The 18,729-nt window shown below is 37.2% G+C and overlaps 1 protein-coding gene across 2 annotated transcripts in view; it reads left to right on the top strand.

Moving 5' to 3' along the window:
* TAFA3 (TAFA chemokine like family member 3) overlaps window positions 1-18,729 on the top strand; it is a 633,948-nt gene that overhangs the window by 262,359 nt on the left and 352,860 nt on the right. For both annotated transcript variants that reach the window (XM_089681062.1, XM_089681063.1), the window contains exon 2: window positions 11,733-11,848. In XM_089681062.1, coding sequence (XP_089537188.1) covers window positions 11,734-11,848 — 115 coding nt within the window. In that variant the 5' untranslated portion in view covers window position 11,733. The remainder of the gene's footprint in view (window positions 1-11,732; window positions 11,849-18,729) is intronic.

The following is an 18,729-nucleotide window of genomic DNA, read 5'->3' as shown; positions in this document are numbered from 1 at the left end:
CCTATGGGACCAATTACACCACAAAAACGCCAATATTTCGTTTTTAAAAGTTGAAATGCATTTCTCACTCTCAAGCTTGCCATGTGCACTTTTTAAATTTGATCAATCAATTGGTTAGTGTAATGTTTACTATCTTTAATCACTCCAAACACTCCACACAGTTACTCTGCCCACTCCATAAAGTTACTCTGCCCAGTCCAACCTTTTCACAGTTACTCCAGCCACTCCAACCACACAATAGTTACTCAAGCCACTCCACCCAGTTACTCTGCCCACTCCAGTTGCAGACTACTGGTGGAGGCAAGAACACTTCACACAATTTCCCCAGAAATTGTAGCTTTTCTAGTTTACAATTGTTGTTTTTCAACTGTGGAAGTCTATCAAAGCAGCTACCAGCTAATTAACTTGGTTATATTAATAGGCAGTATTAGGCTCCATGTACACAGGACTTTTGGAAAACACTTCTGAACGATGGAAACTGACTTCTGGAAAAAGTAGGTTAAAAAACCATCTGTTTAGCCGCGTTTACATACTGCATTTATGCACGTTTATGTGCGTTTGCATTTAGAAGCGGTTTTTAAAGATAACATCAGGAGACCTTCCAAAATGCCCAGAATGCACTGAAAACAGTAAAAAAAATTACTATTTTAGACATTTTGAGAGAAATAGAGAGAGCAGAAGCAGAACAGTGTTGAGATGACCTGTCTTTTCTGGTTGTATTCACTATGGATCCCATCATGAGCAGCACATTCTACCATTTTTTCCTTCACGCAAAACCTGGAAGTGACTGCACTGGTGTATCGAGTCCATTTGAATACAGAAAAAACGCTTTGCATGCCTTTCTGATGATGGAAAAAGGCTCTGGACAGAATCTGGAAATGGAACAGTTAAAAAAACACTTCTAAACGCAATCAAGCGGTTAGCCGCGTTTACAAGCATTTGGTGTTTAAAACGCTGATAAAATCTACTCCTGAACGCAAGTTTGGTACGTTCAAAAAAACGACTGTAAACTCAACTGCCTGTAAATGACTGTAAATGACATAGTGTACATGGACACATAGGAAAACATTAGGGAGAGTTCAGGGGCTGCTGAAAAAAAACGCAGAAAAGCTCCTGAACGTGAGTTTATCAGCTGCAGTGTACATGAGCCCTTAGTAACGTGAAAAGTACATGAGTGGTCATAATGAACTGAAATATACATAAACTGGTCAATTCAACTGCATCAAAATGCAACTGTAACAAAACTGACATTTTAGAAACTGTTAAAATGACACAGAAATATCAAATATGGTGATGTTGTGTTTGACCTAAACGTTTTCCAAGGACAGAGGATGATAGGCATGCTCCATTAAAGGAAACCTGTCATGAGAGAAAAATGGAAGCATTATTGATCCCCCCATTCTGAAAATGCTAGTAGTGCAGTTTTCAAGCTGACCCAACTCCAGCAAAGATCTTTTGTTTGGGATAGAACTTCTGTCAGGTTTTAAATGTTGTCTCTGCTCTTTCTGTTGTTAGTGCCATCACCAACACAAGAAGTAAGGGGAAATCTCCCTCTTATAAGTACAAAGAATCAAAATCCTGAAGGAGGTTCTAAACAGCCCTCATTCCATTAAGGTAGACCCTTATCCTGTGCTGGGATATTTACCTTATTTCCTGTTCTGTCTAACACCATTTTCTAAAGAAAACGAAAGGAGATATTCCCAAAAAAGTACACAGGCAACAATAAAATGTTAACAGAAAACAGAATAGAGAATAAGGGAATAGAAGAGAAAATTAAATAATAAAATAGAATAGAAAATAAAAACAATAGAAAACAACAGAAAAATATAGAAAGAATAAAACCATCTTCCAAAATTCAGACGTCACATAGAATAAATTTGAATAGAATAGATTAGAATACAATAGAAAAGTATAGAATAGAAAATAAAAGAATAGAATAGAAAAAATAGTAGAATGGAAAAAAATAGAAACAATATAACCACCTTACAAAATTTGAATTTCAAATAGAATAAATTTGAATTTAAATAGAATAGAAAATAACAGAATAGGATAGAGAAGAATAGAATAGAATAAAACAAAATAATAAAATATTATAATTTTGAATAGAATAAACTCGAATTTGAATAGAATAGATTAGAATGGAAAAGAATAGAATAGAATAAAATAGAAACAATACAATCGCCTTCCGAAATTCGAATTTCAAATAGATTAAATTCAAATTTGAATATAATAAATTTGAATTAGAATAGAATAAAAAAGAACAGAATATAATAACAAATAATAGAATAGACAAAAGAATAAATAAAAAATAATATAACCATCTCCCGAAATTCATATTTCAAATAGAATACATTTGAAATAGAACAGAATAGATTAGAATATAAGAGAATATAATTAAATAGAAAAGAACAGAATATAAAATAATAGACTAGAAAAGAATAGAATAGAAAAAAAAACAATAGAATAAATATAAAGAATATAACAATCTTCCTAAAAAAATTATTTAAATAATGAATCAAAAGGAAAATAAATGTTTTCATTCTGCACATGTTTAGATGGAATCCTGGAAGTGTTGAATGATGACACTGAAAATGACTGCAGGGCTAAAATAGAAGAAAGGTAGGAAACAGACCACTGTAGAGGCGAGTATTAGACTCTTCTTTTGCAGGACACTCCCATTTCTATTGGAAGCTGACAAGATTGTTTTAAAGTGAACCTTTTGGAATATATTGAGAGTTGTTATTTTATTATCAATAATTTTTAAATAACGTCATCATAATCCTTGCATAACTATAATGTGGCCACTAGCCTGGAAACATCTGACCAACATAGTTGTTTCTGGTCAGTAAGTTACTATGTAGCGAAGTATGGGGAAGTACAGATACAGCATTTTCACCTTGAACTCCAAACAGCAGTGGCAGCTTTTGTGTTTCTGTATTGACAGTAAATAAACCCGTGTAATAAAATATCACTAATTGTGTTACCTGTGAGTCTCTAAAGAGATATAAAACACACAAGGTATGTTTGCCACACATGCATCAATGTTTTTTTTTTTATCTATTGAAAATTTTTTCTGTATTTCTATTTGGTGGTGCCAGTTCATTAACTAGTTTTTCCATTTACTGAAACTTATAATTGACATTCTAATCCAGAAATGAAATAATAAAAAAGTATTGAAATGTTTGCATAATTCAGATTAACATAATAAACAAAATAAAGTTTGTTTGATTATACCATGAAGCCACAATAACTGAACTTTCCTTTCTTTCAAATTTCCACTTTTTTAATTGAAGTTAAAAAAATGCAGATTTTTTTTGCAGATCATATTGACAGATCAGAACAATCAGTTGTGAGTGTTTGTGTGTGTGTTTGTCTGCACTAGTAGTTGGCATTGAGGACTGCAGCTGAGCACCACATATTTATTAGACAAAATTAATTATGAAAATGATTATCCTAAAAGGGTATTCTCTTCCAAACCTTCCTAATAATATATTTCTTTATGGAAACATCTTCTGCATTGGGAGATTCCCTCTGCACATTGAGGCTATGCAAGTGACAGGCTTTTCAATAACAAGAGAGACCCTGCAACAACATATGGCGAGGGACTTCAAGGCCCTCTTAATTATACTCTCTGACGCTGCAGGTGGATTTATTCTGGTTACCCACTATTCACAACAGAATTCTGCTGGTGTGCAATATGGCTCAATCTAAAGCGATTTCAGGGGACCTTTAAATGGTTCACAAATTTCTTTTTATGGCTGTAGCTTGTCTTAGCTCCATTCACTTAAAATCTGATCAGATCTGCAGTTTGTAATAAAACAGCTTAAACAGATTGCAATGATTTGAAGTAACTGATTTTGTTTAAAAGTTTCTATTTTTTATAACTCAACCATCTACATTACACAGATGTATACATTGAATGGGAAATCATTCTGTTTTCCACTAATGATAAGTGAAGGAGACTGAAGAAAGGGGGGAGAGACAACTGATTGCTGTCTGCAAGTTAAGTTAATTTGCTGGCGTATGCTCGCATCAGTGCAATTTACGTGTAACATCATAGCTTGATTAATGTTATCCCTATAATTATGTTTTACAATAACATGCACTACATCTGAATAATAATGTGCTAATTTTGTATATGATTTATATGAATGTTATGTGTGTGTTCCCCACAAGCCTCTTGAATTTACAGCACCTGTGTTTTATAAATATCATTGGGAAGAAAGCACAAGGAGAAAGCCAGGTAAATAGATGAGCACTATCATCAAGAATAGAGAGCGCATAAAACCTGACTAGATGCAGGAGAGGAAAATATATTACATTTTCAGGAGTTTCTTTAAGTTTCGCTTGGTAATTATGCTGGGCAATATGTAAAGGTTTTGAAAAGTTACCCATTAGCTTTTCACATTTGATTTCACTATGGTTTTATGAGTGTATAATATAGGATACATAAGTGATGAGATAGATAGATAGATAGATAGATAGATAGATAGATAGATAGATATAGATATAGATATAGATAGATAGATAGATAGATAGATAGATAGATAGTAGACAGATAGCTATAGATAGATAGATAGATAGATAGATAGATAGATAGATAGTAGACAGATAGCTATAGATAGATAGCTCTAGAGAGGTAGGTAGATAGATAGATAGATAGATAGATAGATAGATAGATAGATAGCTCTAGAGAGGTAGATAGATAGATAGATAGATAGATAGATAGATAGATAGATAGATAGATAGATAGATAGTCATTATTGAGTGTATTTTATGCTTTTTAACCAATTTTGCCATGTACTTGTGGTGTGGTGTTCTTTGATCTTTGTTTCAAAAGAAAGTATTCCAGTGCTTAAGGAATGTGGAACTTGTAGTAAATGAAATAGAAAGAGACTCTGATTGTATAGGGAGCATAGTAGCTGACAATCATCACTTTACAGCCCTCTAGAAAAGGTTACTGTCCTGCTGGGTCTGCTATGACATGAGCAGAAGAGCAAAATCCTGTTAGCACTCTTCTGTTTTTTTGGTATTTTTGGGAGGGGGGGTGGGGGGGGTAGGGGTAAGAGAATTAGTTGCTGCAAGGGAAAATGAACTGCGGATTTAGGCACAGTAGGAGAAAAAGAATCAGAGGGGTAGTAGGTAAGTAGTAGAGGGTAGTTAGATAGTGTGGTAATCAGAAGACAGGCTAAAGAACAATATACAGTTGTGCTCAAAAGTTTACATACCCTGGCAGCAATAGGTAATGTAACAGTACTGATTGGCATAGTCAAGGCTTTGGACATCTTTACATGTCCTTTTCCATCTGTATAAAGTTCCATTACCTTGTTACGCAGTTCTTTTCTGATCCCCATGGCTCAGTATCTGGCTCAGTATCTATCCCAGTCATTGCTTCCACGTAAGAGCTAACAAACTCATTGTCTATTTATAAACTGACACTAATTGCAATTTAAAAAGCCACAGATGTGGGACATTAACCTCTAAATGGCATTTTAACCCGTGTGTGTCACCTTGTGTGTCTGTACCAAGGCCAAACATTCCAGGGTATGTCAACTTTTGATCATGGCCATTTGGGTGATTTCTGTTATCATTATGATTTAAAAAGGAGCCAAACAACTATTTGATAATAAATGGCTTCATATGATCATCATCCTTCAATAAAAGAGCATTTTTTGGCATGATCATTCATATTTGCAATATCAATGCCAAAATTTCACAATTTTTGCCAGGGTATGTAAATTTTTGAGCACAACAGTATCTCAAAGTGCAGTTAATTTTACTAATCGTGCACAAGCACATTTAGAAGATTTCTTAATAGAGGCTGTGACCTGGGCAGAAATGTTGTGGGAGGATGGTAGTAACTGCCACCTAGGTACAGACATAGTACAGTAATACTAGGTATGTTAAGAACAACTAATAAATGACGCTTTTCAATGTTAGTGCAGAGAATATAGGAGGTCACCATTAAATTACCAATAAATGGTCAGTTTCTGCAATGGAACCCTTTTAGTACAATATGGCAGTAAGTATAAAAATTTGGGGTGAAGTAAAATGGACATCATTCTATGCGGGGTTAAAGCCCATGAAGAGAACCCTCTTAAGAGAATATACACTCACTGGCCACTTAATTAGGTGCACCTGTTCAATTGCTCTGTAACACAAATTGCTAACCAGCAAATCACATAACAGCAACTCAAAGCATTTAGGCATCTAGACACGGGGGAAGGCGACTTGCTGAAGTTAAAACCGAGCATCAAAATGGGGAAGAAAGGGGATTTAAGTGACTTTGAATGTGGCATGGTTGTAGGTGCCAGACTGGCTGGTCTGAGTATTCCAAAAACTGCTCATCTACTGGGATTTTCATGCACAACCATCTCTAGGGTTTAAAGAGGATGGTCTGAAAAAGAGAAAATATCCAGTGAGTGGCAGTTGTGTAGACGAAAATGCCTTGTTGATGTCAGAGGAGAATGGGCAGACTGGTTCAATGAGGATAGAAAGGCAACAGTAACTCAAATAACCACTCATTACAACCAAGGTATGTAGAATATTGTCTCTGAATGTACAATATGTCGAACCTTGAGTCAGATGGGCTACAGCAGCAGAAGACCACGCCGGATGCCACTCCTGTCAGCTAAGAACAGAAAATGGAGACTACAATTTACACAGGCTCACCAAAATTGGACAATAGAAGATTGGAAAAACGTTGCCTGGTCTGATGAGTCTCTATTTCCCTAGAGATGGTTGTGTGTGAAAATCCCAGTATAGCAGCAGTGTTTGAAATCCTCTGACCAGCCCATCTGGCACCAACTACCATGCCATGTTCAAAGTCATTTAAACCCTTTCTTCCCCATTCTGATGCTTGGTTTGAACTTCAGCAAGTCATCTTCACCATGTCTACATGCCTAAATGCATTGAGTTGCTGCCATGTGATTGGTTGATTAGCAATTTGTGTTACCAAGCTACTGAAAAGGTGTACCTAATAAGGTGGCCAGCAAGTGTATATACATCTTTCCCCAGGACTGCATCTTCCCGCTCATGGCACTGAAGGGGACTCCACTTTGTCCTCAAGGTCAGAGGTCCACTGGCCAATCTCTTAGGTCTCTTTGGAAAGATGTTTTGTAATTGGTCTAGATGTTGAGTGGAGTGCCTTCTGAAGCATACCATTAATTTTCCTGTGCAAGTCATCTGCTGAGAATCAAGACAGAATTTCAGCTATGGTGTCTTCACATTCAGTAGGTGTATTCCAACTTGAAAATGAGCACAGGGGAGGTGAGGGAAATGAGAGAGCCTGTGCTTTCCTGGTGCCAGGGCTTCTATATTGTTTTCAGATTCTGCTTGATTTTTAAGCCTGCATTGATCATTGTGTCCAGTGCATGGGGAATTTGTGATTCTGCAGATCTCACCAAGTCCATGATTGCATGTATTTTTGGGCTAGTACACTTGCCATCAGAGATCTTGCACATGATCTCCCTTTATGCTTTTTTATGGTATCACAAAATGGTGCTGGTACAACCATGAAGCTACTTTTTAAATGTATCATTGAATAGTATTTAGAGTTTTGGTCTACTTTAACTTAATTTCATATTTGTGAAAAAAAGCTTGAGGTGATTGTAGCCGTATTAGTGCATTTGTGACAGAAACAATTGAGTACTGTCCATGATACTTTTTTTATTTGCATTAACATACAATTTTGAGGACAAGCTTTCAGGGAATGTCCCCTTCTTCAGGTCTAAGCAGTACTGAAACCAAGATTTAGCAGAATGTTGGAAGAGATGTAGGGGGCGGGAAAAACAAAAACAAAAAACATTCAACATTCTGCTAAATCTTGGTTTCAGTACTGCTTAGACCTGAAGAAGGGGACATTCCCCGAAAGCTTGCACTAAGCACTTTTCCCATGAGGGCAACAGCTGATACATTTGCAGGTTTGCTTTAGCATAGGGAGTGCAGTGATCCTGACAATGACTTGTTGAATCCACTGGTGACACTGCACCTACACATCTATGGGAATGTGATTTCATTGGCTGATGTAGGTGTCTCTCTCCTTTTTGGGCTCTGCATCAAGGGCCAACTTGGCTGAGGACAGTGTGCATTATCATCAACCTCTAATGTTCCTACCGTATTGATCTTCTACTCTGCTTTCAATGTACTACCTGTCGCACTTTTGTGCATTTCGCTTACCAGTGCTTCCCCTGTAGTGTGCCTAGTAAAACAGAAAACTGCATCAAATTTCAGTACATATATGCTGTGGGGTATGAGCAAAGAAGATAAGGGTATTGGTGCCTATGAGGGTATAATTGTAGCCCTGCTAACACAGGCAAAAACCCAGTAGCATTTTAAATTAGAAGTGAGGAGACGGGTATAAAATGATATGATATTTTGACTCAATGTCACAGTGAACCCTCACCCCTATCCCTATCTATCTATCTATCTATCTATCTATCTATCTATCTATCTATCTATCTATGTAGACAGGGAGTGACTACAAAGAGGTTTCAAGAGATCAGAAGCACCAAGATGCCACAAGTAAAAAAAAGAAGAAAAATAATTATGGCCTATGATATTGAAAGATAACAAGCATTTTTAAAATGGAATCAGCAAATGTAGCTCTCTCTCTCTCTATATATATATATATTTGAAAAAAAGCAACTATTTTCCTTGCAAAAGTTGACTACTTTCACCTTTGAGGTTTGTTGGGCGATTTCCAGCATACCGATTTCTTTAAAAGTTACCCTGCATGTTACAAGAAGATTTTGTCACACTCCCAGGTGTGTTGTCTTAATAAGAAAGCAGCACATTAGAAGGAACTTTGTTTCCCAGTGGCTTCCACTAATAAGTCCTTTCGGCAAAGCTCAGTCCAGCAGAATGAGGAAGCGACAATTATTGATATTGTGCAGAGACGGGGAAAAGATAGCAAGTTACTTACAGCTTAATGACTGCACAGGTCGGCAGGGCTGGGATTACTCTCTTTGTTGTAGTTGCTAATTTCTTGATATTGTTGCTTTTTGACAGCAAGTGGATGTTACTTGTAATGAAAGCATCTGGTGGGCTAGTTGAAAACAAAGTTAAAAACAAGTATGCTGTCTGTATGCGTAGTAGACAACTGAATTAGAATATATATATATATATATATATATATATATATATATAAAAATTATATATATATATATATATATATATATATATATATATACTGTATATGTATATTTAACTTTCAGAACTTTCTTGAAGTATGTGTATAGTCAAAAAATTTTTTTCAATTTTTGATAAGAGTAGGGGAGTACTAGAATCTCTGTCAGATTTTTGCCTGATCCCCAGTAGATACTGTAGATTTCCTCACTCTATTTGTCTTGGTAGACTTTGTCAGAAAGTGATGGGGAATCCATCCGCGAGACAATACGATAAAAGTAGTAACCTGTAGCAAGCATAGCATTCTATTTTTATTTGACTGCAGCAAACTATAATCTGACTAGTTGCTATGGGCTACTGCACAAGTATATAGTCTTTTTATTTTGCACTAACATAGTCAAAAATTCCATGGGGGTACAACCATAAAAATGTCCAAACAATAGGCAGTTTACATGACAATAACTGATTTGCATTTTGGCTGCAAGTGATTATCATGCATGGGTTGATAATTATGACTCTTAGGGGTTTATTTACTAAAGCTGGAGAGTCCAAAATCAGACTCACTTCTGCATAGAAACCAATCAGCTTCCAGGTTTCATTGCCAAAGCTTTATTGAACAAGCTGAGGTTAGAAGCTGATTGGTTTCTATGCAGAAGGGAGTCTGATTTTGGACTCTCCAGCTTTAGTAAATAAACCCCTTAGGGTCCACGCACAAAAAACCCTTTCTGTTTTGCGTTTTTGAGAGTGGTTTTCTGGCAGGAAAAAAAAATGTTAAAAGCTAAATGCTAGTACACAAAATAACACTCAAAATTTGTGTTTGACTTCTTCCAAGAGCACAGGCTTTTTTTTAAGCCAGTGCGCATGGACCCTTATACAAAATAATGGGGACAAGAATCAATAGATGTATACGTATTGAAATTTCAGCCTGGGATCACAGCACTAAAATAATTGGTGGATGTATAGATCTGTGCTCCATACCTAGTACTCGATATGTGTATTTCAATATGTTACTAATCGAAATTCAGACGAAATATCCAAATCTAGCCGAATCTCTGAATCACGACAGAAACAAATTTCAATGACTCCAAAATATATTATAACAAAAACAACTCATTCATTTGTATTCATTTGTTTAATTCATTTGCGACTTCAGAGGGATTTGTAAGTTCAATAATATGTGTCATACTCTGTATTGTTATAATTGGCCAAAGCCAAAGTCGCAAGCAAGTCACATCGAAATCACTAGCAAGTCTCAAGCAAGTCACAAGGCACCCAAACCGCATTAAAGTCGCATGCAAGTCACAAGGCATCCAAGTTACATTGACGTCACAAGCAAGTGGCAATGCAAAGTTGCACTAGGAACATAACAAATTAATCTGAATCTGCAAAAATAACTTAATAAAAAATACAAATCGATTTGGAACAAATAATATATGAATTCCAAAAACAAATCATTCTAACAGAACAAATATCATAAAACAAAATGATTGACTTATTGATTGATTCCAAAACAAAACACATTTTTTCATCATGAATTTCTCTACCTAGTGCTTCCAACAATATAGGTAAATGTTGGATTGATATCTTTGATGGGAGGAGGAAGGGGTATTTGTGATTTTTTATTTTTTTTTAATTAACTAGAAATGTAAAAAAAACTGGTATTTGAGAATATTGAACAGTTGCAAATAAGAGTGAGTCAAGCTGAATCTCGTGTTAAGTAAATCATTTGGGTCATCTGTAGTAGTTACACACTTTTTAAAATATTATAAAAATGTGTGTTGTCACCAGAGCTTTTTTTCTCAGAGAATAGGTGCAGAGATTCCCCACTTCTGAGTCATGTCTTGTCTCCACCTTCTACCCACCTTCTAGAGCACTGTCCAATTATTCTACCCCCCTTACTCACCTCCCAGTATTTAGAGACTACTGGGGAAAGTATCATTCTGTGGTGATAAGTAATTTGTATGGAATAATGATAACAAGAAAAGAAGTAAAATAGATCCCCTGCAGCCAGCAGCAATAGACAAGCACCCAGCAACAATGGACCCCCTGGAGCAAAATACCACCCTAGCAACAATAGAGTCCCAGCAGCAACAACAGATCTCCCAGCAGCCAGCATTGACAGACTTTCCGGCAGCCAGCAACAATAGACCTCTTCCTCAACAGCAGATCCCTACCAGCAATAATTGACCCCCAACAAACAATAAACCTCCCTAGGAACAACAGATCCCCTACCAGCAACAATAGACCTCCCACCAGCAACAATAGACCTCCCACTAGCAACAATAGACCACCATGCAAAAATAGATCCCCTCCAGTGACAATAGATTCCCCAGTAGCCATCATCAATAGATCTTCCAGCATACCCCAGCACCCCTTGTCGTTACATACATTCAGTGCTGGAGGTGCCAGAACTGCATTCCCCCATGTTCCTGTTGAAAAAAAGCTCTGGTTGTTGCCATCTATAAATTGTTATCTTCATGAATTAGATTTATAATATCACTTTTGTAAAGAATTTTTTACATTTAACACACGTGTGATTAAGTATGAATTGGATGATATCATGTGTTAAACTAATTCAAATCTTTTTACTTTTTCTTGTTTTACAGAATGGGTAAAAGAGAGATACAAAGCTTTATCAGATGGGTACTGGTTCTCACGCTTTGCCTTTTAACCCTATGGGGAAGGATAGCATCAGCATCGACACATCACAGAATTCATTCAGGTAGGCCTATTTAAACTAAGCACATTAATGCCGTGTCATATAACACTAGTCATAGACTGCCAACCAAGAGTCCTAATTAACCTCTTTTTGCAACTTACTGGAAATGCAAAGTAGGCAGATCTTCCCAAATACTATTAATAGGTATAAAATTTACCTTTAAAGAAAAAAGTTCATCTTTATATTTACCCCTCCCTCCACTCGTGCTAGATCCTGTGGAATACAAAGCAGCCAAAATCTCACAAGAATATGCAATTGCCTTGGACTGGAGTGTCTTCTCGTGATTTTACCTGCTCTGCATTTCCCAGGAATCACCCTAGAAGAGTGGTCATGTCACACCCAGCGATGCAGAAGACAGGGGTAAATTAATATATATATATGCATTTTACTTCAAAGCCTGCTTTGAGGATTTCATGGAAAACATAGCAATAATGCATATTTTATATTAAAGCTGAACTTCAGAAATTACACAATAACTACTCTTGCAGTGGGCCCCCCTTCCCCTGCACTAAAAGTGGTAAATGCGTGTTAAGTCTTGAGGGAAAGGAATAAGGTGTAATACCAATGGCCTTAGGTTTTGTGTGGTCCCTCCCTGTTTTAAGTATGTGATGACTTTAAGATGTAACTTTTATAGGCGTGTCTTAGGTAAGAGGCTTTGGAGGAATAGTCATACAGATGGAAGGAGTCTGTTGACGCGAGGAATAATGTATTATAGCTTGTTCCTCTACCCATAGACATAACAAGCATTTAATGCTTGCAGTGCTGGAGAAGTGGGGGGGAAGTGCGAGGGAAGGTTTTATTTTATTATTTTGACGTTAACAAACAGTATGTAGGATATGACGTTGCTAAGTAATATTCCTTCTCCAGATTTTCTTAAAGGATGGGACATGATGGAAAACATTCACTGTTATATTTCTGATTATTCAGTGTTTGCTACTAACAAAAGCTCATTTTACCGAGTATATCATTGATAGTTACTGTGCTTGACATTGCCAGTCATGATGCAATAATTGTTTCACCAGGTAGCTGTGGTGTCTTCTTTTGTGCAAATGGAAATGAGAAAATGTTTTGATTATAGCAATGCACACCTACAATGAAGAACTGTATGTTTAAAGCTGTAACAAAACGTATTTTAAAAAAGACTCGGAAATGTGCCTGACAAAGGTTTTTTAACTGTTCTCACTTCTCTGTTGAGAGTTGATTGTGTTTTAATGATGACATCCTATTAGTTTTAACTAAGCTACTTTCTATATTTTGCCATAGGGCAGTGTTTCTTGACTGTATTGATATATGTACCTCCTATGGGAGTAAGTTCCTCTGTTTCATGGACTTCGTGAAGGCCCAAATTAATGCTTTCTGCAATTCTGGGCCAATTGTCTTGTGCTGCCTTCCTCTAGCGGGATGACCTTAATAACTTACAAACAGGGTTAGTTACCATTGGCACACAGGACATGCTGGGGGCAAGGATAGATAGAGACACTGACAGTTAATCCAGAGCAGATGAACTGTATATAGTGCATTATTCCACAAATAAAAATGAACAAGCTGTGAAGAGTCACCAACAATGAAGATACAGATAGTCTGCTGGCAAAGCTTCAGTTTGGAACCTTTTAAAAACATGAGTCTTTATGATGTGCTGGTGGCTATGCCCCCAACCCAATCCCTCATCTTCCAACAGACCTACTGCCTTTGTCCACAGTCTATGTTGCAGGAGTCCAGTGCTTACCTCTTAATTGCATATAAAATGAAAATGGTATTTACTATTAGCTTAAACTCTAAATTACAATTTGTTCCGTAATTGTTTGGAACCTTTTAAAAACATGAAACTGTGATAGACAGTAAGCAACATGATGTGCTGGCGGCTATGTCCCCACCGCAACCCTCATCTTCCAACAGACCTACTGTCTTTGTCCACAGTCTATGTTGCAGGAGTCCAGTGCTTACCTCTTAATTGCATATAAAATGTAAATGTTATTTACTATTAGCTTAAACTCTAAATTGTAACAATGTAAACCGCAGAAAAAGACCTGTGGCACTGCTCCAAGCTGGAAAGCAAGGAAAAGTCACCCCGTTGTTTTATGGAAAGAGGGAGCTGCATCACAGAATGCTTCTAGTAGCTCTAATGCAATGAAGGAATGGAGGCCACTCAAGCCAGCCCAGAGAATCTAACGTTTGAGATGGCCTCAGCCAGTGCTCCAGCCATGCCCTCTGACGTGTTTTGCCCTACAGGGCAAGAAAAAACACGTCAAAAGGAGTGGCTGGAGCAATGGCTGAGACCATCTCATACATTGGACTCTCTGGGCTGGTTTGAGTGGCGTCTGTTCCTTCAAAGAAATTACTGCGCCATAACCTGCGTAGCTGACCTACATTTCAGCTGGTAACGACACCTGGGGCATGTTCTTTGTCATTGGGAAAGAACATTTAACATCATTTCCTTAATAAGAAAATTAAATAAATCTCATTGAACTTATAATGTGTAGTTGACAGCAGAACTAGAAGAAAGCTTTGTAATGGAACTAGCAAGTGCATATCATACATTGACATACAACATTGAACATTACGTATTTCATGACAGGTTACCTTTAAGTTGTTAATTAATAACTAATGCACCAGTTTAAAGCATTAAAACAATTTATTGTTAATAGTATTTGAGGATTTTTTGGGGAAACACTTTCCTATGAGAAAGCTGTTGCATCTATTATAGTCTGTCAACATTGCTTAGCTTCTTAAATGTATGATGCTAGTGTGGTTTGATGAAATGTGAATCTAGTCAGAAAAATTTTTGGTACATTGAGCAGAGCATAAATATGTCTCACTGATATATTTCACTGCTCTAATTTATTTGAAATGAACAATTTAAAGCAGACATGGCATGAAAAATGACTTAATGTGTAATGTGCATTGTTTTCTCTGCTTTGTAAAGCAATTGAAAAGTGTAAAAAATGTTATTTGTGTTGTATAACGGTATGAGGATCCCAGGCCTGCCATTTATACAATGTTGATCTCAGCTGTGATTTTCTTGGCCTACTTTTCATGTGTGATGTCAGCATTCTCTCTTCTCTGAGCTCTGCTGCACAACTTAGTATTACCACCAGACATCAGAGGCATTTAGGAGAAATTTAATGCTACTTGTACTAGCACTAGTAATAACAAGGCTACTGAAAAATGGTAGCTATGAAATATCCATATACAATATATCAAGTACATAGAGAGTGCAGTCAATGGGGTTGATAAGGTAGAGGGTGTTCCCCTTAACAATGTGAATGTTCACTTTGAAAAGTTTATGAACTGTCCCCCCTCCCTCTTTTTTAAGGGGACAATAAAAATCGAAAGCCTAACTTCAGGTTTCATTTACCTTTAAATAGTCTGCTTGGGCTAAACAGATGCCTGGTCCAAACAAACTATTAAAAAGTTCATTAAAACTTGGAGTTAGACTTTAAATAGAAACCAGGAAAAAATAAACAATGTGATGTTTTTTTTTCTAATATTCAAACCAGACATTTATTCAGGCATTCAGGCAGTCTGGGTGACCATGAAAGGATGGGCAGAGAACATGTGCTTCTATCTCCCTTCCTGAACTGTGTGGTTTTGTGGGGGGACATATATGAATGTGGAAACTGCTTTTATAATAAGGGAAGGATCATTGCTCTTCCTTTTCTGGCCAAGCCGGCTTTATGCCTGCATAAGAGTCTAATTTGAATTTTATTGGCAACCCCACATTTTTTCCTTTTATTTTTTTAATTATATAATAAAATATTATTTTAAATGTTATTTTAAGGGATTATATAGTACTGTTCCTTAACTTCACTTGCAGCTGTAAGATATCCACTGAGTATTTGTTTTTTTTTACTGATTTGTGTATTTTTAATGCTGCCACATGAAAAGGCCCTATCCCCTCTGAACTGCATTTTTTAAAATATTTTTAAATTTTGTATTTTGCATTGGTAAATGTCACTTTTTAAAAATAGCTTGCAAATTAGTTTTGAAAAAAGGACAGAAGAAAATAACATGATTCGACTCCGACTTTAATAGGGTTCACACCATATTCAGTATTGCTGGACTTCCCAGTGTGTTCACCAAATCTTCCATAACTAAACTTTGCCTGTTTCACTTATCTCTAATGATTGAGTGTTAAAACATACAGAACGTCACATTTATTCTCTTTGCAATGTGAACATATATATTTTGAAGTGAACATTTTGTTTGCTATATAAACAGCCTCCAGTCAATCCCAATGTGTGGATAAGCCAGTGGCACCAGCTTTGCTAGTATGATAGTTTACATTTAACTGAAATGTAACTCTTTGAGTAGACAGCAAATAGGATTTACAAATGTGGGGTAGGAACAAAAATCAAGAATAACCAGAAAACAAGAGTAGTGGTGCACAGCCTACGGTAGACAACGTATATTTCTGGCTGCTGTGTGTAGCTGCTGCACTTTTGCACCAGTTCTGGTAAATTGTCTTATTTTTGGTAGCACAATGTCTTTTTGTAAATGCCATAGAATCTTTCAGCGAATTTCCACCTAGTTTGAAATTATTAATTTTTAAAAAGAAGTTACATACTTCTCTCTGATGCATGCCCCAGCTAAGAAAACATGCATCTTCTAAAGCTGATATTTACACAAAATTGCAATTGAATTTTAGTGGATTGAGCCTTATGACTTATTAAGGAAAAAAAATTTTATTTTGGGGAGGTAAGATATATTTTACCCCCCTCAAATTATATTGTGAGTCTATTGTTATGTCTTGTTCAGATATGAGCTTTGGAGTCATAGCTTGTAAGCCTTATTTGTCTAACAGGGCAAATCAAAGGGCAGCTGTCTACCCAATGTCTGCTGTTTACTTTGTCTACTGAATAATGCATTGACATAAAGCTTTGTACACATCAGATTTTAAAACAAGGATATACCTTCCTCAGGCCTGTGGTAAATATCCTAAGGAAAATGTTATGTCTGGTACAGAGAAAATACCATACAGCAATTTTAATTGAATGGCTTATGTGCTGGAGTATAGCAGTAGAAAAAGATTGTAAACACAAAGTAGGAGAGAAAATGCAACCAATGTCCCCACGGCACTTCAAACCTTGATCAGTGTCTTTCTTTATTAAAACCATAAAAAATTGTAAAATAGATACCTTATTTTTCCATAGCTATATGTGGTCACTTGACCACAAATCCTTCAAGACTTATCAAGTGACTGTCATGAAAACAGAAAGTGACATGCATCCAACTCACACTACAATGCCTAAGCCAAAGTGAAGCAAGGAGGAGGAGAAGAGCTTTCAGGGATGGTCCAGACTGAGCATTCCTCTAGAATCAAAGCACATGTCAGTGAGGTAGGGATGATTTTGGGTTCCAACAATGCTGTAGGATTATCTATTAGAATGGCAGCTGCATGGCAATGTCAGGCAGAGACTCCTACTAAAAAGGTAAACTAAAACATGAATATATTATGAATGCAAAGTGCAGATGCAGTGAAATTCATGCTTGCCTGGAGAGACACTTATAACTATATACACTGCATATAGTAAAACAATTCTAAAATGTTATATACACTATATTCCCAAAAATATTGGGACACATGCCTTTACATGCACATGAACTTTAACCACTTGCCCACCGGACACTTTCACCCTCTTCCTGCCCAGACCAATTTTCAGCTTTCAGTGCTGTTGCACTTTGAATGACAATTGTGCGGTCATGCAACACTGTACTCATATGAAATATTTACAATTTTTTTCACACAAATAGAGATTTCTTTTGGGGGTATTTAATCACCTCTGGGGGTTTTATTTTTTGCACTATTAACAAAAAATGAGCCAAAAATTACAAAAAAAAAAAGTTTTCTTTGTTTCTATTATAACATTTTGCAAACAGGTAACGTTTCTCCTTCACTGATGTGCATTGATGAGGCTGAACTGATAGGCAGCACTGATGGGCAGCACTGATAGGTAGCACTGATGAGGTGGCACTGATGAGGTGGCACTTATGAGGCGGCACTGGAGGGCATTGATGAGGAGGCACTGATGATGCACTGATATGCAGCAATATTCAGCACTATAGGTGGCACTGATGGGCACTAATAGGCGGTACTGATGGGCACTGATAGGCGGCACTAATGGACAGCACTGATAGGCACTGACTGGTGGCACTGACTGATAGCACTAACTAGAGGCACTGACAGGTGGCACTGATGGCCACTGCTGGGCAGCACTGCTGGGCAGCACTGATGGGTGACACTGCTGGGCACTGATGGGCGGCACTGATAATCAGGACACTGATAATCAGTCAACTGATTATCAGTGCAGATCTCCCCTGTCACATTTGACAGTTATCTGCAATACTTTCCTCACCGGCAACTGTATTTACTTTGTGATCTGCTGTGTCATTGGACACAGCTGATCACCTGGTAAAAGGCCGCTGTGATTGGCCTTTTACCTAATCACGTAATCGGCTGTGTCCGTAGGACACAATGATCAAGGACAGCACTGGTGCATGCCACTGGGGGTGTGCAGGGAGCACATTCTTGGAGTACGTCCATGACAACTGCCCTGTAGCCGTCTTTTGACTATAGCGCAGTTGGGAAGCAGTTAATGGCATTACAGTCTTAGTTTGTAGGGTTCAATATTTAGTTGTCCCATCCTTTGCAGCTTCAACTCTTCTGGGAAGACTGTCCACAAGGTTTAGGAGTGTGTCTATGGGAATGTTTGACCATTCTCCCAGAAGCGTATCTGTGAGGTCAAGCACGGATTAGAAGGCCTGGCTCACAGTCTCCACTCTAATTCATCCCAAAGGTGTTCTATCAGGTTGAGGTCAGGACTCTGTGCAGGTCAGTCAAGTTCCTCCACAACAAACTCACTCATCCATGTCTTTATGAACCTTGC

Source organism: Staurois parvus, unplaced genomic scaffold, assembly GCF_062004578.1.
Source record: "Staurois parvus isolate SC_StPar_1 unplaced genomic scaffold, SC_StPar_1.0 ptg000258l, whole genome shotgun sequence".
In the NCBI taxonomy this organism is placed as follows: Eukaryota; Metazoa; Chordata; class Amphibia; order Anura; family Ranidae; genus Staurois; species Staurois parvus.
This window is presented reverse-complemented; position numbering and strand designations above follow the sequence as displayed.